The sequence below is a fragment of the Ursus maritimus genome, unplaced genomic scaffold (genome assembly GCF_017311325.1).
Source record: "Ursus maritimus isolate PB19 unplaced genomic scaffold, ASM1731132v1 scaffold_24, whole genome shotgun sequence".
Classification (NCBI taxonomy): Eukaryota; Metazoa; Chordata; class Mammalia; order Carnivora; family Ursidae; genus Ursus; species Ursus maritimus.
The window spans coordinates 31830037-31843508 of record NW_024424897.1 but is presented as its reverse complement, the minus strand read 5'-3'; the positions used below and the strand labels follow the sequence as shown (position 1 = coordinate 31843508).

Genomic DNA, 13472 nt, shown 5'->3' with positions numbered 1-13472 from the left:
CATAACATTTTTATTTTATCCCCTGTGTAGGATTCCAAATTCAAATAGGATTGTGGGACCGGTTTTTAGGAGAGGTATCTTGGGTGTCCTCTTTCTGTGGTTGATCCCTCACTTGCTCATCCAATGACAGCAAGGAACGTTCTGATTTTAAAGTCTTTTAAACCGGCTAGAACTTTCTTATTGAATTCTGTTTCAGTTGTCCTAATAAGAATTGCAGGAACAAAAGGAAAGCCTAGGAATATGAAACTAATTAAAAAGAAAAGGCACTTAGTGATACGACATAAATACTATGCTACTCTTTGTGGGTGTAACAATTCATTTCTTAAATTGCATTGTGCCTTCCCAATGATGTCAAACCATAGAAATGTTACAGAGATAGTAGTTTTTTGGAAAAGGATGAGTTCTGTATTGGTGTGCAGTGACTCAGTTTAGATATGAAAGTAGGTTCTGAAAAGTGACGTGTTTGGTCCATCTGATTAGACTAGTTGATGTCCATGTGGTGGGCATTTATTCATCTTTATTAGCAAGGTTTAAAAGATGAACAAATTATCAAGCCTCCTCCATCTTTTGGCCAGACTATGTATTTTGGCAGAGTGTGTGAAGAGGAGACCCAATTTCCAAATGAAGGAACTTTGCCTTTTCTCTGTCATGTTGAGAAGCTGATAAACTGTGTAGGTGACATTCCTTCCCTTAATACGCCTTTTTAGCTTCGTATATGTTGAGAGAAATAATATCTTTTGAGGAACATGTGTCAAGCAGAAACCTTGGCATGGATTTGGTTTCAGTGGTTTTAAGGCTTAATTAATGAAATACCTTTATCAGCTTTCCAAACTTTTTTATATATGAATACAACAGACTAAGGAGCTGGATCTCCTGCTATACTCACATGCCTGCTACCTATCAACTAAAGCTATCATCACTGACTTGGGAAAAATGGCAAAAGATAAAATAAAATCTTTGTGTGGATTAGCCAGTAGGGTCGGACACATACTAACAAGGTTTCTGACTAGCACCTCAGTATTTCAGCACCTTAAGCACGATAAATTTCAATCAGTCAACAATAAAGTGAGTGTTTCAACTGGACTTGTCTTACTTGTTTTTACTATTTTATTGGTGATCAATAGAAATCTCAGTCGTCATGACTATTATTAATAATAGCAAAATTTAAAAGAGAATGCATTCTGTTTTTTCAGAGAATCTAACTTTAAAAGAAGTGTCAGCGTGTTTTTGTTTTGTTTTGTTTTGTTTTGTTTTCATTTGCAATTGAACAGAGATTGAATCTTTAAAATGCCATTAGGGATAAGGACAGTTCTTGGACATGTTTATAGAAACCTGTTTTTTAAGTAAAAGGATGAATAGTCTTCAGTAACTTTAGTCAGTCCAGATGTGGAAATAGATCCTGAAAGATGGTCATTCTCATGGGTAAGATTAGGTAGCAGGTGTCAGTGAGATGGATGGGCCTTTCATTACCACAGTAATGACATCTTTATGACGTCTCTGTGGAAGCTGTGGTATATCAACCCCTGAGGGATAAGCCAGAGAATAATTTCTCTTGCTTGTCAATTCTGGTGACCTAGTAAGCACAGTATATCAGTGAGATAAACTACATAGCGCTGTTTGGTTTGATCCTGAGTATCTCATGGGATGCCCAGGTTCATGATACATATTATCATCATTCCTAGATCTTGGAGTTTCTCAAGAGAGAGCAACCACATCTATACTTTTTTCCTTCTTTCAACTAAGTGTGTATATTAACTCTTAGGTTTGTTTAGTTCTCTTAACTCCTTTGCAAGTTTCAAGCAGGAACAGCTGAGGCAAGTCCATAGGTAGGTCACTTTTTGTTTACAGATGTTTTTGCATCTATCAAATATACGGTGATGTATATTTTGCATTATTTATGTATACTATTACACAATATACATAAAACAAAATAAAAAAATATAAAACCATAGAAGATTTAGAAAAATTCTTTTGACAAGAGCTGTAAAGGTCTATACTTGCATTATGTTCTTACGGTCCAACCAATAAAGAAAACGTGCTAAATTAAGAATTTATTTTAGAGCTTATTTCTCTGCTCTATGTCAGTTATTAGGCCTAAAATGCTAAAACTATTCCCATAAACCTTCTTTAGGGGAAAGATGCTCAAGGTGGAGAAAGCACTCATACTTTTTTGCTTTCAGAGGCATTATGTCAGTTAAGTTTTATAACCAACCTACAATGCAATTATTGTTATCCACATTTTACAGATGATCAATTTGTATACTCTCATTTGTACAATTAAAACACTTTTTAATCTTCTATGCTTCTGACCACAATTAAAATTTAAGTGTAAAAACAATTTAAGTGTACACTTCGATAGTGTTAACCACGTTCACACTGTACATTTGTACAGTTTGGAGATACTATTGGCGATAGGTCAAAAATAAAATGTCTGGACACAGTCAAATATAATCTGGTAAATCTGAAAATTCAAATTTTAGAAACATTAAATATTAGAAATTTTTGCATTCTAATGACAAGGTAACTAAAAGGGTTATAGTTCATGATTGTGGTAGTTAGCCAAACATTGGTTTTCCTTTTGCCTCCATGCTTCTCATGAAGCATATATATTTTACCCCTTTGCTTATATTTACGACATAGACTTACTTGCAATCTTACATTGAGGGCACAGGTGTGATCCATAGTATTTCACTCTCCAAAGATGTGAGAAGAAAACAGCAGGTTCCAGACCTCTGGTGTCGCCCTGATCTAAAAGCTCCATACAGGCACAGTTTAGAAAAGAGCTACTGAATTTAAATAAGCAAAAGCTGAAGAAAAACTATGTGTGAAACGGACAGGGTTCTTGCCGGGGTAGCAGACTTGAGACAGCAATAAGGACCACAGCACTGGATCACTATTCTAGCATCGTGCTGTTTATAGACACTAAAACCCAAAAAGAGCAGAAACCCTTCTGAACTCATATTTGCAAAAAATCTTGTGTCTGCTCTTTCATGTTCTGGGTTTTCATCATTTTATTCTCTTTCTTTCCTCATACCACCATGTATGTTCTCTTGGGTGCAGAAGCTGCTTAGATATCTGTTTGAGTGGACTTGATTTACTCGTAGCTTGCTTACCTAGAGAAAGTGACTGAGCCTTGAATTGGGTGCAGTTTGGCTGTGGCTCAATAGAGGGAGTAGAGGAGCTGAGAGAGCAGAGAGAGCAGAAGAACGTGCCTGGCTCAGTAAGTGTGCGCGCACTCCAGCCCTAGCCCTAGCAGCTCGCCAGGAGGAGGGGCGGGTCGGGGGTGGGAGGGTGGGGGTGGGGGCCTTTAGCTGCTCCACCCTCACTTTGTGTCAGCAGGTAGAGAGCGTGATTGCAGTCCCAGGGGAGGGAGTCAGAGCTAGAACACCAATTACAAACCACAGGCTTCCTCCTCTAGGGAGTTGATCCAGAATTGTCTTTCTGGAAGGGAAGCACTCGAATCTTTCCGAACTTTCCAAGCCCATCCATGATTCAGAGATACTGCTTTCTCCCTCTGGGATTTTCTGTGTTCCTGGTAGTGAATTGTTGCTGATGTATTTGCTCCTTTGCTCCTTTTCTCTCTCAAGATTTGATCATTTTATACGCTGTTCGGGGAGAAAAAGAACTTTTGTTAGAAAGGAGATTTCAGAAATGATTTTGGATCCTCTATAAGTGCTTTTTAGAGTTCTTGGGAACAGTAGCTCTAAGCCTGGAGTCAATGTTTGCCTTTGACCTGCATGGATTATTTTTTCAGGCTGCGGAATTTCTCGGCACCTACCTGCAGTGTGGGGCCCCTGGTCTGGTTGCAGAGTAAGAAGGTGGAAGAATGAGCTGTACTTGGTTAAGCAGTTGAAACCTTTTTTTGAGCAGGACCTATAAAAGCATAATTGAATTTGTTTCACCCCCGTGGATTCCGGTGGGCCCGACAGCGCAACAGGTTTGCAGATTTCTTTTGAAATTCTTATTTTTCTCCCTCTGCCTCAGCAAAAGAGAAGTATCTATATAACAGGTTCATGTTCAGTTGCTTGGCTTTTCAGCACTTATTCCGAAGACTTTATAAGATTTTTTTTAATTTGACCTCTGAACACGGCGGGCTTTGTGGTTGAAGTGCATTTATATTTACTTAAGGGTGCACATTTTTAATATCTTGGAACTAAGATTTTGTTTGTACAAAGACCCAAATTCTCAGCTGTGCCTAGAAATAGCAGAGATCTACTCTACTCAGGCTTATTTTTACTTTTTTAGGATGTTCTACTTAGAGCCTGTAGACTAATCACCTCCCTACTCCCCCTATCTTATATTCCCCACCCCCTCAAGGAATTTGAAAACGTGTTAGGAATAGTCCTTTGTTTTACTTAAGAACGTAGAAAATTACAGATTATAAGATCTGGATAATAAAGTAGTTTCCAAAAACATCTCATGGGAAATCCAAGCGCTTGGCATTCTCAAGCAGGAGCATAAAAGCTGGAATCCCTAAGACAGAACGGAAAATAAAGATAGAAATATCATTTAACTGGGAAAAATAATTGGAAAGCTAACCTTTTCAAATACTCTTCTAATTCTGAAAATTGGAAAAGGCAGTGATACTCAGGATTATCCTGTAATCTGTGAAGACATAAATTAGCATCTAATTTATGGGCAAACTTAGATAGAACATTAAAAATGATAGCATATTTAACTTCATGAAAAGTATATTATAAATGCAATGGGCCTAGAACTTTGGTTACACTGAAATACAGTTTAATGTGGAAACTTTTATGAATACATGTTATAGCATCTCTGGACATCTCTCAAGGTGTGGCCTGAAGTATCGTACCCTTTCCTTCTCCATTAAAAAAAAACACACACTTTTCCCCCCTGTGATCTTTAGTCTTTTACCATTGACAAACTTTGCGGCTTAAAACGGACCAACTCCTCATTTTCCGAGCTGGCGTTTTTCACTCTCACCTTCGACGCATGGCCTTCGTTACTTACTTTGCCTTGTTTTGTTCATTAACATCGGGTTTAGTGGTTCAGCAACTTGATGCATATGGAAGACCAGCACCAAGTGAACTGACATAATAAAGATTCAGGATGTGACATTCCACCTCAAGCAAAGTTGGAAATTCCAAAGAGAAGTGGTGAGATCTTTCCTAATCACAGTGAAGATGGGAGAAAATGACAGACCTGCAGCAGAAGTGGGCTGAAAACACCATCTGCCCTGCCAGAGCAGGAGTGCCACCTGTTCTTGGAAATATACTCATTTAAAGAAAGGAAGGGCCAACACTACGACTTGGCTTTCAGAAACTGAAGCATCAGTTCTTTCCCTCCATTTGTCTGGCTCTGAGAAGCTGCATCTGGAGCTGGCTGGTGGAAGCAGTATGCGTGGCTGGAGCGTGTTGCTGCGGCTGGTAGCATGAGTGGTGGCCACCAGCTGCAGCCGGCTGCCCTCTGGCCCTGGCTGCTGATGGCCACCCTGCAGGCAGGCTTCGCACGCACAGGACTGGTCCCGGCAGCAGCGGTGGAGTCGGAAAGATCCGCGGAGCAGAAAGCTATTATCAAAGTGATCCCCTTGAAAATGGACCCCACAGGAAAACTGAATCTCACTTTGGAAGGTGTTTTTGCTGGTGTTGCTGAAATAACTCCAGCAGAAGGAAAATTAATGCAGGTAAGGATAATTTATTATATTTCACTTCCCATCTGTTCGAACTATGCCTTTCTTCTTTTGTCTCTCAAACCAAATACCATACAAGAGCTTCTGCTGTTTAGTTTTCTGTTTGTTTAGTCTTTTAAGGATACTGCCTTATTGGCGTTCTAAAACAAATCCTTATTTTATGCTAAAGAAGAAGCATAGAAAATTCCACATTTTAGAAGATCATCTGGTTATTTTTAACTCTGACATTACATTGCCATTTTAGATCCACGTAATAAGGCCATCCTTTGCAAGTGATGTATTCTGGACACTATTTTTTGGTAGATGAAATATATGGACTTGTATTTAATTGACATGAGGATCGTACTTTATATTCTGTTTAAATTTGAAGTGAACACTGAAGCGGTTGATTATTTTTTTTATTGAAGTAAGACTGGTGTATAACATTATTTAGTTTCAGGTGTACAACATAATAATTTGATAGTGTATGCATTACAAAGTGATGACCACAATAAGTCTAGTTACCATCTGTTACCATACAATCATGAGGAAGTTACAATGGTCAGCAGCACCCTGAAATTCTAGAATGTCCTTGGAGCGTATTTGATCACTGTGTCACTTTTAAAATTCAGTCAAGCTTGAATGCTACGGCTGGCTTTATACCACGTGTAGCACCCTATTGCTAAGCCCAAAATGGAGAGGACTGCATTACAAAATGGACACAAGGTGTAAACTTGCCTCCTTTGGTCTTGTCTACACATAATTTTATTTTTGAAGGAATTTTAATTTAACATCTGTTTTTTTTTTTATTGACCCACGAAGCTTTTCAGACACAGTTTCTTGGGCTTTCAGGCTGTGAATTTTGTCGATAATTCATTCATAGCCTATTCTTTATGTATGGAATTTATGAACTGACTGGGGCCATAGCTTTTCACAGATGAGTTGCTCATTCCCCATGGTGAAGATAGAGCCCAAAGGGCTGTACTTTTTTACTGTGGCATTCTAGTTTCTTATTCCATAGAATTATGTTCCTTATTGATTAAAATTCATATTGTAAAAGGTCACTTCTTGTTGTAGCTCTTGGGCATAGGTTAAAATCTTATTAAATATGATTACTTCATACCTAGCCTCAGATTTTAATCGCGTGATGTGGACAGAACCAAAGTATTGTATGAATTCAAATTTTTGTCCACTTAAAAAAGGTGAGAAAGTTTAACAAATTATAGAACTCTTCCAAACATGCATTTTTATGTGTATGATTTTGTGGTTCTTCATGGTCACATTTTAGGCAATATTTTGAAACTGGGATAAATGAAGTGGGAGAAGAATTTGATGAAATGGAGGACTTGGCTATTCAGAAAAATAAACAGGCAAAAAGAATGTATCTGGAAAAAATGGCAAAAGAATTTTTGGATTAAAGTCTACTCATTTAATCTGAACTCTAGGATGGAATTAGGAATATTTAAAAGTTGAAATCACAAATCGTTTTGATTGTAACTGGAAAGGAAACTTTCTTCCTGACCTTGCCTAGCTGATGCCATGAAGCATGAGGTTTTTGCTCCATTTTCATTTTTCTCCATAAGTAATTTTACTATAAAACCGTATTTTGATATCTCTGAGGCCTTTGGGAGCCGTACTAAGCTTTGTGTCTTATTAATGTCCTGTGGCAGCACGTTCAGTGGGTTAATTATATGCTTCATAAAATAGTGTCCCTTGTATTTTAAATGTGTTGTCTTCTGTTATCATAAAGCTCTGTGTATTCAGAAAGAAAAAGGCATATAACAGAGACTAGCTGGCATTCTGTTTGCATTCATTATTTTACCAATCTTTATCATATCTTTGCTTATTCTACCCTTTTTCTTACTCTGGTAAATGCTGCCAATTCTTTTTTTTTTTTCTTTTTAGCCATTAACTTTTTTAAAATGTTGTTTCTTTACTTTGTGAAGAGGGAATTTCATTGTATCTATTATTTACCAAGGGCTTTCATGTCTTATTATATGGTGGTTTGCATCATTGGCAATTTTTAGTCTTTCTTCACTTTTTTCTGTTCACATAAGCTTCTTTTAGGTCATCAATAAATTTGTACACTAACCTAGTCTTAATCCCTGGATACCTCCAGTATTGGTCCTGGTTTATTGTCTATTAATCAAATTTTAATCCACAATAGTTACCAAAGTTTTAGGAGAGACTTTATTTTAAAAATACAAAAACAGCCTTTTGGATGATATGCACCAGTTCTTCTTTATCTGCTATTTGATTAATTCTTTCAAAGAGCTCTAGTGTGTTAGGAACACATGGTTTACACTTCTAGAATCCATGCTGTTTGTTCCTTATCAGATTACACTGCAGCTCAGGTTTACTCAACTGTGGTTAACCAAGCCTTCCATGTAACTGAAGTTTCTATCTCCCAGAGTCGTGCTTTGCTGCACTTCAGCTTGCTTGATAGATAGCTGTACCCTGGGGTCACAGATCCAAAGGCAGTCTTCTCTATTGGCTTTGAGGAATTTTAGATAATTCTCTGTATCCTTCCGTCCAAGAATTATTCTAGCTGCCTGTTAAGTTTGATTGTCTCCAAAGATGTCAGGCCTTTGTAAAATTGGGGATGCTCTGCATTGGGAAATGTAAAGGTACAAGAACAGTGATTTTAAAAAAAATAGTAACCTTGTTGTGGTTTCTGAAATTCCCATAGAGTTTCAGAAAATCTGACATCTCTTTACATTTTGTTCAATTAATCCATGTCACGGAAACTTTCCGGATCTCCTAATTCCTTGTCTGTGTCTGATAAAAAGGACAAATGATAGTGATTATAACTTCTTACTGTTTCTGTTTTTCATTTGAATGTATTTTTTTCTCCTGGTTTATGCCACTGTAGGTGGAAAATGTGGTAGAGCTTATGCATTGTCTAACTGTCCAGTTTTCTGGCCTATTTACCTCTCGTCAAGGTTTGTTTCTATTATTTCTGTTAATATTGTTGCTACCACTTCTATAAATGATTACAGTCCTATTTTCTTTTTCAAGTCTTGTTCCTTATTTATAAATGTCACTCAGAAGGACAACTCAAAATCAATCTTTTTTGTCGACGCAAAAGAGCGAGAGGATTGTAGCGTAGCACAAGAGAGGTCAACAGTTCTTTGACTGTCACACTCTTCCTGCTCAGCGGGTTGTCCTGGATTTTCTTAGACTCTAGGATAAAGTTATGATCGAGATTAGAATGTACTGTCCTGAGGCTTCAGACCTACAGTGGCAACTGTGGTGGTTTAGCATCTGGCCACTAGCAGTGCACACCTCCTGGACAAATTCCCCCTTGCGCAATGTCTCTGCTTGCCCCTTGATTTACCTACTAGTCAACGCGGAGCTGTCCTTATCTTCGCATTTTTGCTTTATTTGTAGTCAGGGCCTGAAATGAATTATTTTTGGAGGGAGAGAAATATTTATAATTAAAGTTTTGGCCAAAGCCAGAGAGATAATGCTTTAGCAAACTGTAGTTGACAAAGTGACTACACTGTGACTCAAGGGGCTCGACTTTTAGCTCTGACTCTGTAACTGTGTAGTTGGGTGATTTGGGACAAAATAGTTTTTACCTTTCTAGGCTTTAGATTCCCCGTCTATAAAAATGAGAGATTCAAATATAATAGTGCATTGCAAACTTGTGCTGTTCACTTTACATATATTAAGCTCATTGCATCCTCAAAAGAACTTTGCGAGAAAAGTACAATACTTTTATTCTTCACATTTTACAGATAAGGACACTGAGACTCAAAGTGTTATTATCTGCCAAGGTCATGTGGCTAGTAGGTGGCACAGTTGGAACTTGAACCCTAGAGCCCAAGCTTTTCCAGCTCTAAAATTCTGTATATCAAAGAATGCCACAGATGAACAGAACACCAGTGTGGGTTTTGTATACATGATTCATTTATTTCCAGACTAGAAAGGAATGAAAATGATGAGTACTGTTTTCTGAGGTTGACCCAGAATACCCAATATCCTGCTGATTTCTAATGATCTCTGTCTTCCTTCTGTTTCTTTCATTTGTGTTTCATTTGCAAAGATATTTGTAAATCAGAATGTTGATTTAATCAGTATCTACCTTTTTATGTAATAACTTTCATTATCTTTCTATTGATTTTATAACAGACCGTGGTAAGTTATCTAATACAGGAAACTGACATCATAAATTTTGAAATAGCATATGCATTGCTTTGCACAAGTTGGAGCTCCTTGGAAGCAGAGATTTCAAAGTTTTGGGATTTTGTTTTGAGGCTGCCTTTAAAAGAAGTATAAATATTCAAGGCACAGTCAACCCTCAGTTATTTATATTAATGGAGGTGCAGAAAATCCAATTAATTTATAATTGACTTTGGAACGGAGTCAGAAGTACACTATCAGACATAGTTTCGCTGTGTGCACTAACAGTCTTAGGGGCTTGCCTTCTTCAGTCCCAGCTCAGAGGCTCTCTTGACTTGGCTTTGTTGTTAGAAGCCTGGCACCCAGAGGAGAGAAGGAAGCTACAGAATATGGTTAACGATAATTTTTCAAGTTAAGAAGATACCTCTTTTGTAAGCACCCATCAAACAGCTTTGTGCACGTAATAGTTCTTTATTTCTTGTGGAAATCCAGCAAATATTTTGTAAATTCAAATTCATAAATCGCTGTGGTTAATAGGAGGCAATAAATGAACTGTACCTCTGGCTATTACACCTATTGGGCTATTTAGCTGATTCTGGGGGTAGACTTTTCTTTGGTTTTTACAGTAAAGGGTTTGTGTGTGTTGTAATTTTCTTTATGTAAAAATTAGCCACAGTTTACTTTTTTTTTTTAAGATTATCTATTTGAGAGAGAGAGAATGTGAGCAGGGGAGGGGGAGGGGGAGAGGGAGAGAGAATCCTAAGCAGACTCTGTGATGAGCATGGAGCCCAACGCAGGGCTTGATGTGGGGCTTCACACGGGGCTCGATCTCATGATCCTGAGATCATTAGCTGAGCTGAAACCAAGAATCGGATGTTTAACCAACCGTGTCACACAGGCTCCCCAGCTATAGTTTACTTTTTATACAATATTAAAGACATTTCTGGGGCTCCTGGGTTTTGTTGTTGTTGTTTTTTAAGTAGCTCTATGCCGTGTGTAGAGCCCGATGGAGGGCTTGAACTCATGACCTTGGGATCAAGACATGAGCCGACATCAAGAGTCAGATGCTTAACTGACCGAGCCACGCAGGCGCCCTGTTTGTTTTTGTTCTTAATAGAAGGGCTTTTACATTTTATTCACTGGGAAGTGTTGGAATTTTTTTTGCGCTTTTTTTTTCTCTTATTCCCTTCAAATTGCTAAGTACAGTAGAGGGAAAAGATGTTATAAATGAGCACTGTACCACTGTAAATGTCCTGTTAGGAACCAGAATTGGTAGAGCAGGGTATTGTTAGAGAAGAATGTGATAATGATGTTCCATTGAATTTACATAGTAGTTTTCTTCCAAGAAGCTTAAAATGATTCACAAATACCCACAAGCCAAATAAGAACAAGTGATATTTACTCTATTTTACAGAAAAGGAAACATAATGGTGGATGGAAAGCAAATAAATGATCCAGGAACAAAGTTGCACAGAGATGGACCCAATCTGCTTTGTAGGAGATAGACGAGTAATCCAATTTTTAAGGTTTCCAAGGACGTGCATTTCTCTGGGATCAGTTATATGGATTGGGAATTCTAAAAAGCTAAAATATTGTCAAAGGCTGAGGTATCTACTCTCTTTGGGCCTATGTTGCTCAGTGTAATGATTCAGTCAAAAAAACTATTGGTGAAGCGGTTTGCCAACTTTATGTCTCAAAAAGCCCTGTGAGCCCGTGCTCTGACCTGCATTCATTGTTCTTTTCCGCACTGTTATTGGGGCAAAAGCCAAAGTCTTTACAACGACCTGTAAAGCCCATCAGGATCTGCCTGGCACCCCGACCTTTTACTTCCTCTCCCCTCCCTTTGCCTTAGTCACTCTGACCTCCTTGTCGTCCTTCAGGTAAGCCAGGCATACTCCCACCTCAGGGCCTTTCCACACGTTAGTCCCACTTATACCCCAGGTATTTTTCTTCTCGTAGTCTTTAAGATGTCACCCCCAAGTATCAAATATACCTTCTCAGTGAGGCCTTCCTAGACTGTCCTATTCTGAAGGGCTCTTCCTATTTCCTCCTGGGCTCATATTCTCCTTCCCTGCTTTGTTTTTCTTTATAAACATTGCCACGTGACATACAGTAATATATTACTTCTGTACTTGTCTTTGTCCCCTCAGTGGAATATAAACTCTGTGAAAATAGGGATTTTTGTCTCTTTAGTTCTCTTGGGAGTAGTGCCTTAATATATACTTAGTGCCTTAGACCTAATAGGGTACTCAGTAAGTATTTATTGAATAAATGTACGGAACATGATGGTGGTGCTGAGTAACTCTGATAGCTGGGAGATAACTTTAGGATGAAACAGATTTGTTCATGTCATCACATTTCCAAGTATACTATGAGGTCAATTATTTTGAGTGCTTCGGGTTTGATATAACATGCTCTTTACTCCTCTGACTTACGGACAGCATAGTATCTCCTTGATTGCTGCTTCCAGATTGTGAACATGGCTATAATCAATATGTTTGAGGTGCTCCTTTACACAGCATTTTTACACAGCGTTTATTTGGTTTAATAGATAGCTCAACCTCTGCTTTTTAGGAAATTCTGATTTTCCAAGAAAAATTTATTGGGGTACTACTTTAAATCTGTGATTATAAGATATTGGCATATATATAAAGAAACTCACCTTCTTAGTCCTTAAGCTTGTGATTCCCAATTCTGGTTTTTAATCTTTTTTTTTTTTTGGTGTCACAGACTCCTTTGAGGATTTGAGAAAAGTTGCTGACCACATGTACTTGACATACAATTTTGCATAAAATCTCAGGGAGTTGAAAGAGTCTTTGAGCTATAGGGATCTAAGGGCTCCAGATTACGGGCTGCTATCCTAGAATAATCCCAGTTATTTCAAGAAACATTACCAAATTCTCAAAACAAGTTTACCCTCAGCTTACTTAACTTAAAAAGCATTTGTATAGGGGCGCCTGAGTGGCTCATTTGGTTGGGCAGCTGACTCTTGATTTGATTTTGGGTCCTGAGATTGAGCCCCTGTCGGGCTCTGTGCTTGGCGTAGAGTCTGCTTGTCCCTCTCCCTGCCCCTCCCCCCATTCACGCATACTCTCTCTCTCTAAAATAAACAAATCAAATCTTCAAAAAACAAGTGTTTGTATACATTACTGTCAGATAGACAACAATATTATGATGCAGTTATAAGAAGGTTGGCCTGACCTAAGATGACCTCAGATGTAAAAATTGGCATATGACAAGGATCAGCTTGATAATTATCAGCTATGATAATTGGGAAATACTGTTCCTGTTGTTATTTCTTTTTTTTTTTTTCAAGATTTTATTTAACAGAGAGAGAGAGACAGCCAGCGAGAGAGGGAACACAAGCAGGGGGAGTGGGAGAGGAAGAAGCAGGCTCCTATCGGAGGGGACTGATGTGGGGCTCGATCCCATAACGCTGGGATCACGCCCTGAGCCGAAGGCAGACGCTTAACAACGGAGCCACCCAGGCGCCCCTACACCACCCAGGCGCCCCCCTGTTGTTATTTCTGTAGAATAATGTGGATAAGACTGCAGGCTTTATGTTTTATGCCTATTGATCTTGCTATTTCCTAAAAACTGATTATGGATTCCCATTCTTTTTTCCGTAAACCATTTTGTACAGGCTTGTGAATTATCCACTCAAAAAAAAAAAAAAAAAAAAGGAAAAAGGAAAAAGAAAAGAAAAAGAAGAACA

The 13472-nt window shown here is 38.3% G+C and overlaps 1 protein-coding gene across 1 annotated transcript in view; it reads left to right on the top strand.

Annotated features, from left to right (window-relative positions):
• Positions 1 to 4457: 4457 nt before the first annotated feature.
• RNF43 (ring finger protein 43) overlaps positions 4458 to 13472 on the top strand; it is a 60441-nt gene continuing 51426 nt past the window's right edge. Inside the window, exon 1 of the mRNA XM_040640897.1 lies at positions 4458 to 5647. Within this exon, the coding sequence (XP_040496831.1) occupies positions 5396 to 5647 (252 nt within the window). The 5' untranslated portion in view covers positions 4458 to 5395. The remainder of the gene's footprint in view (positions 5648 to 13472) is intronic.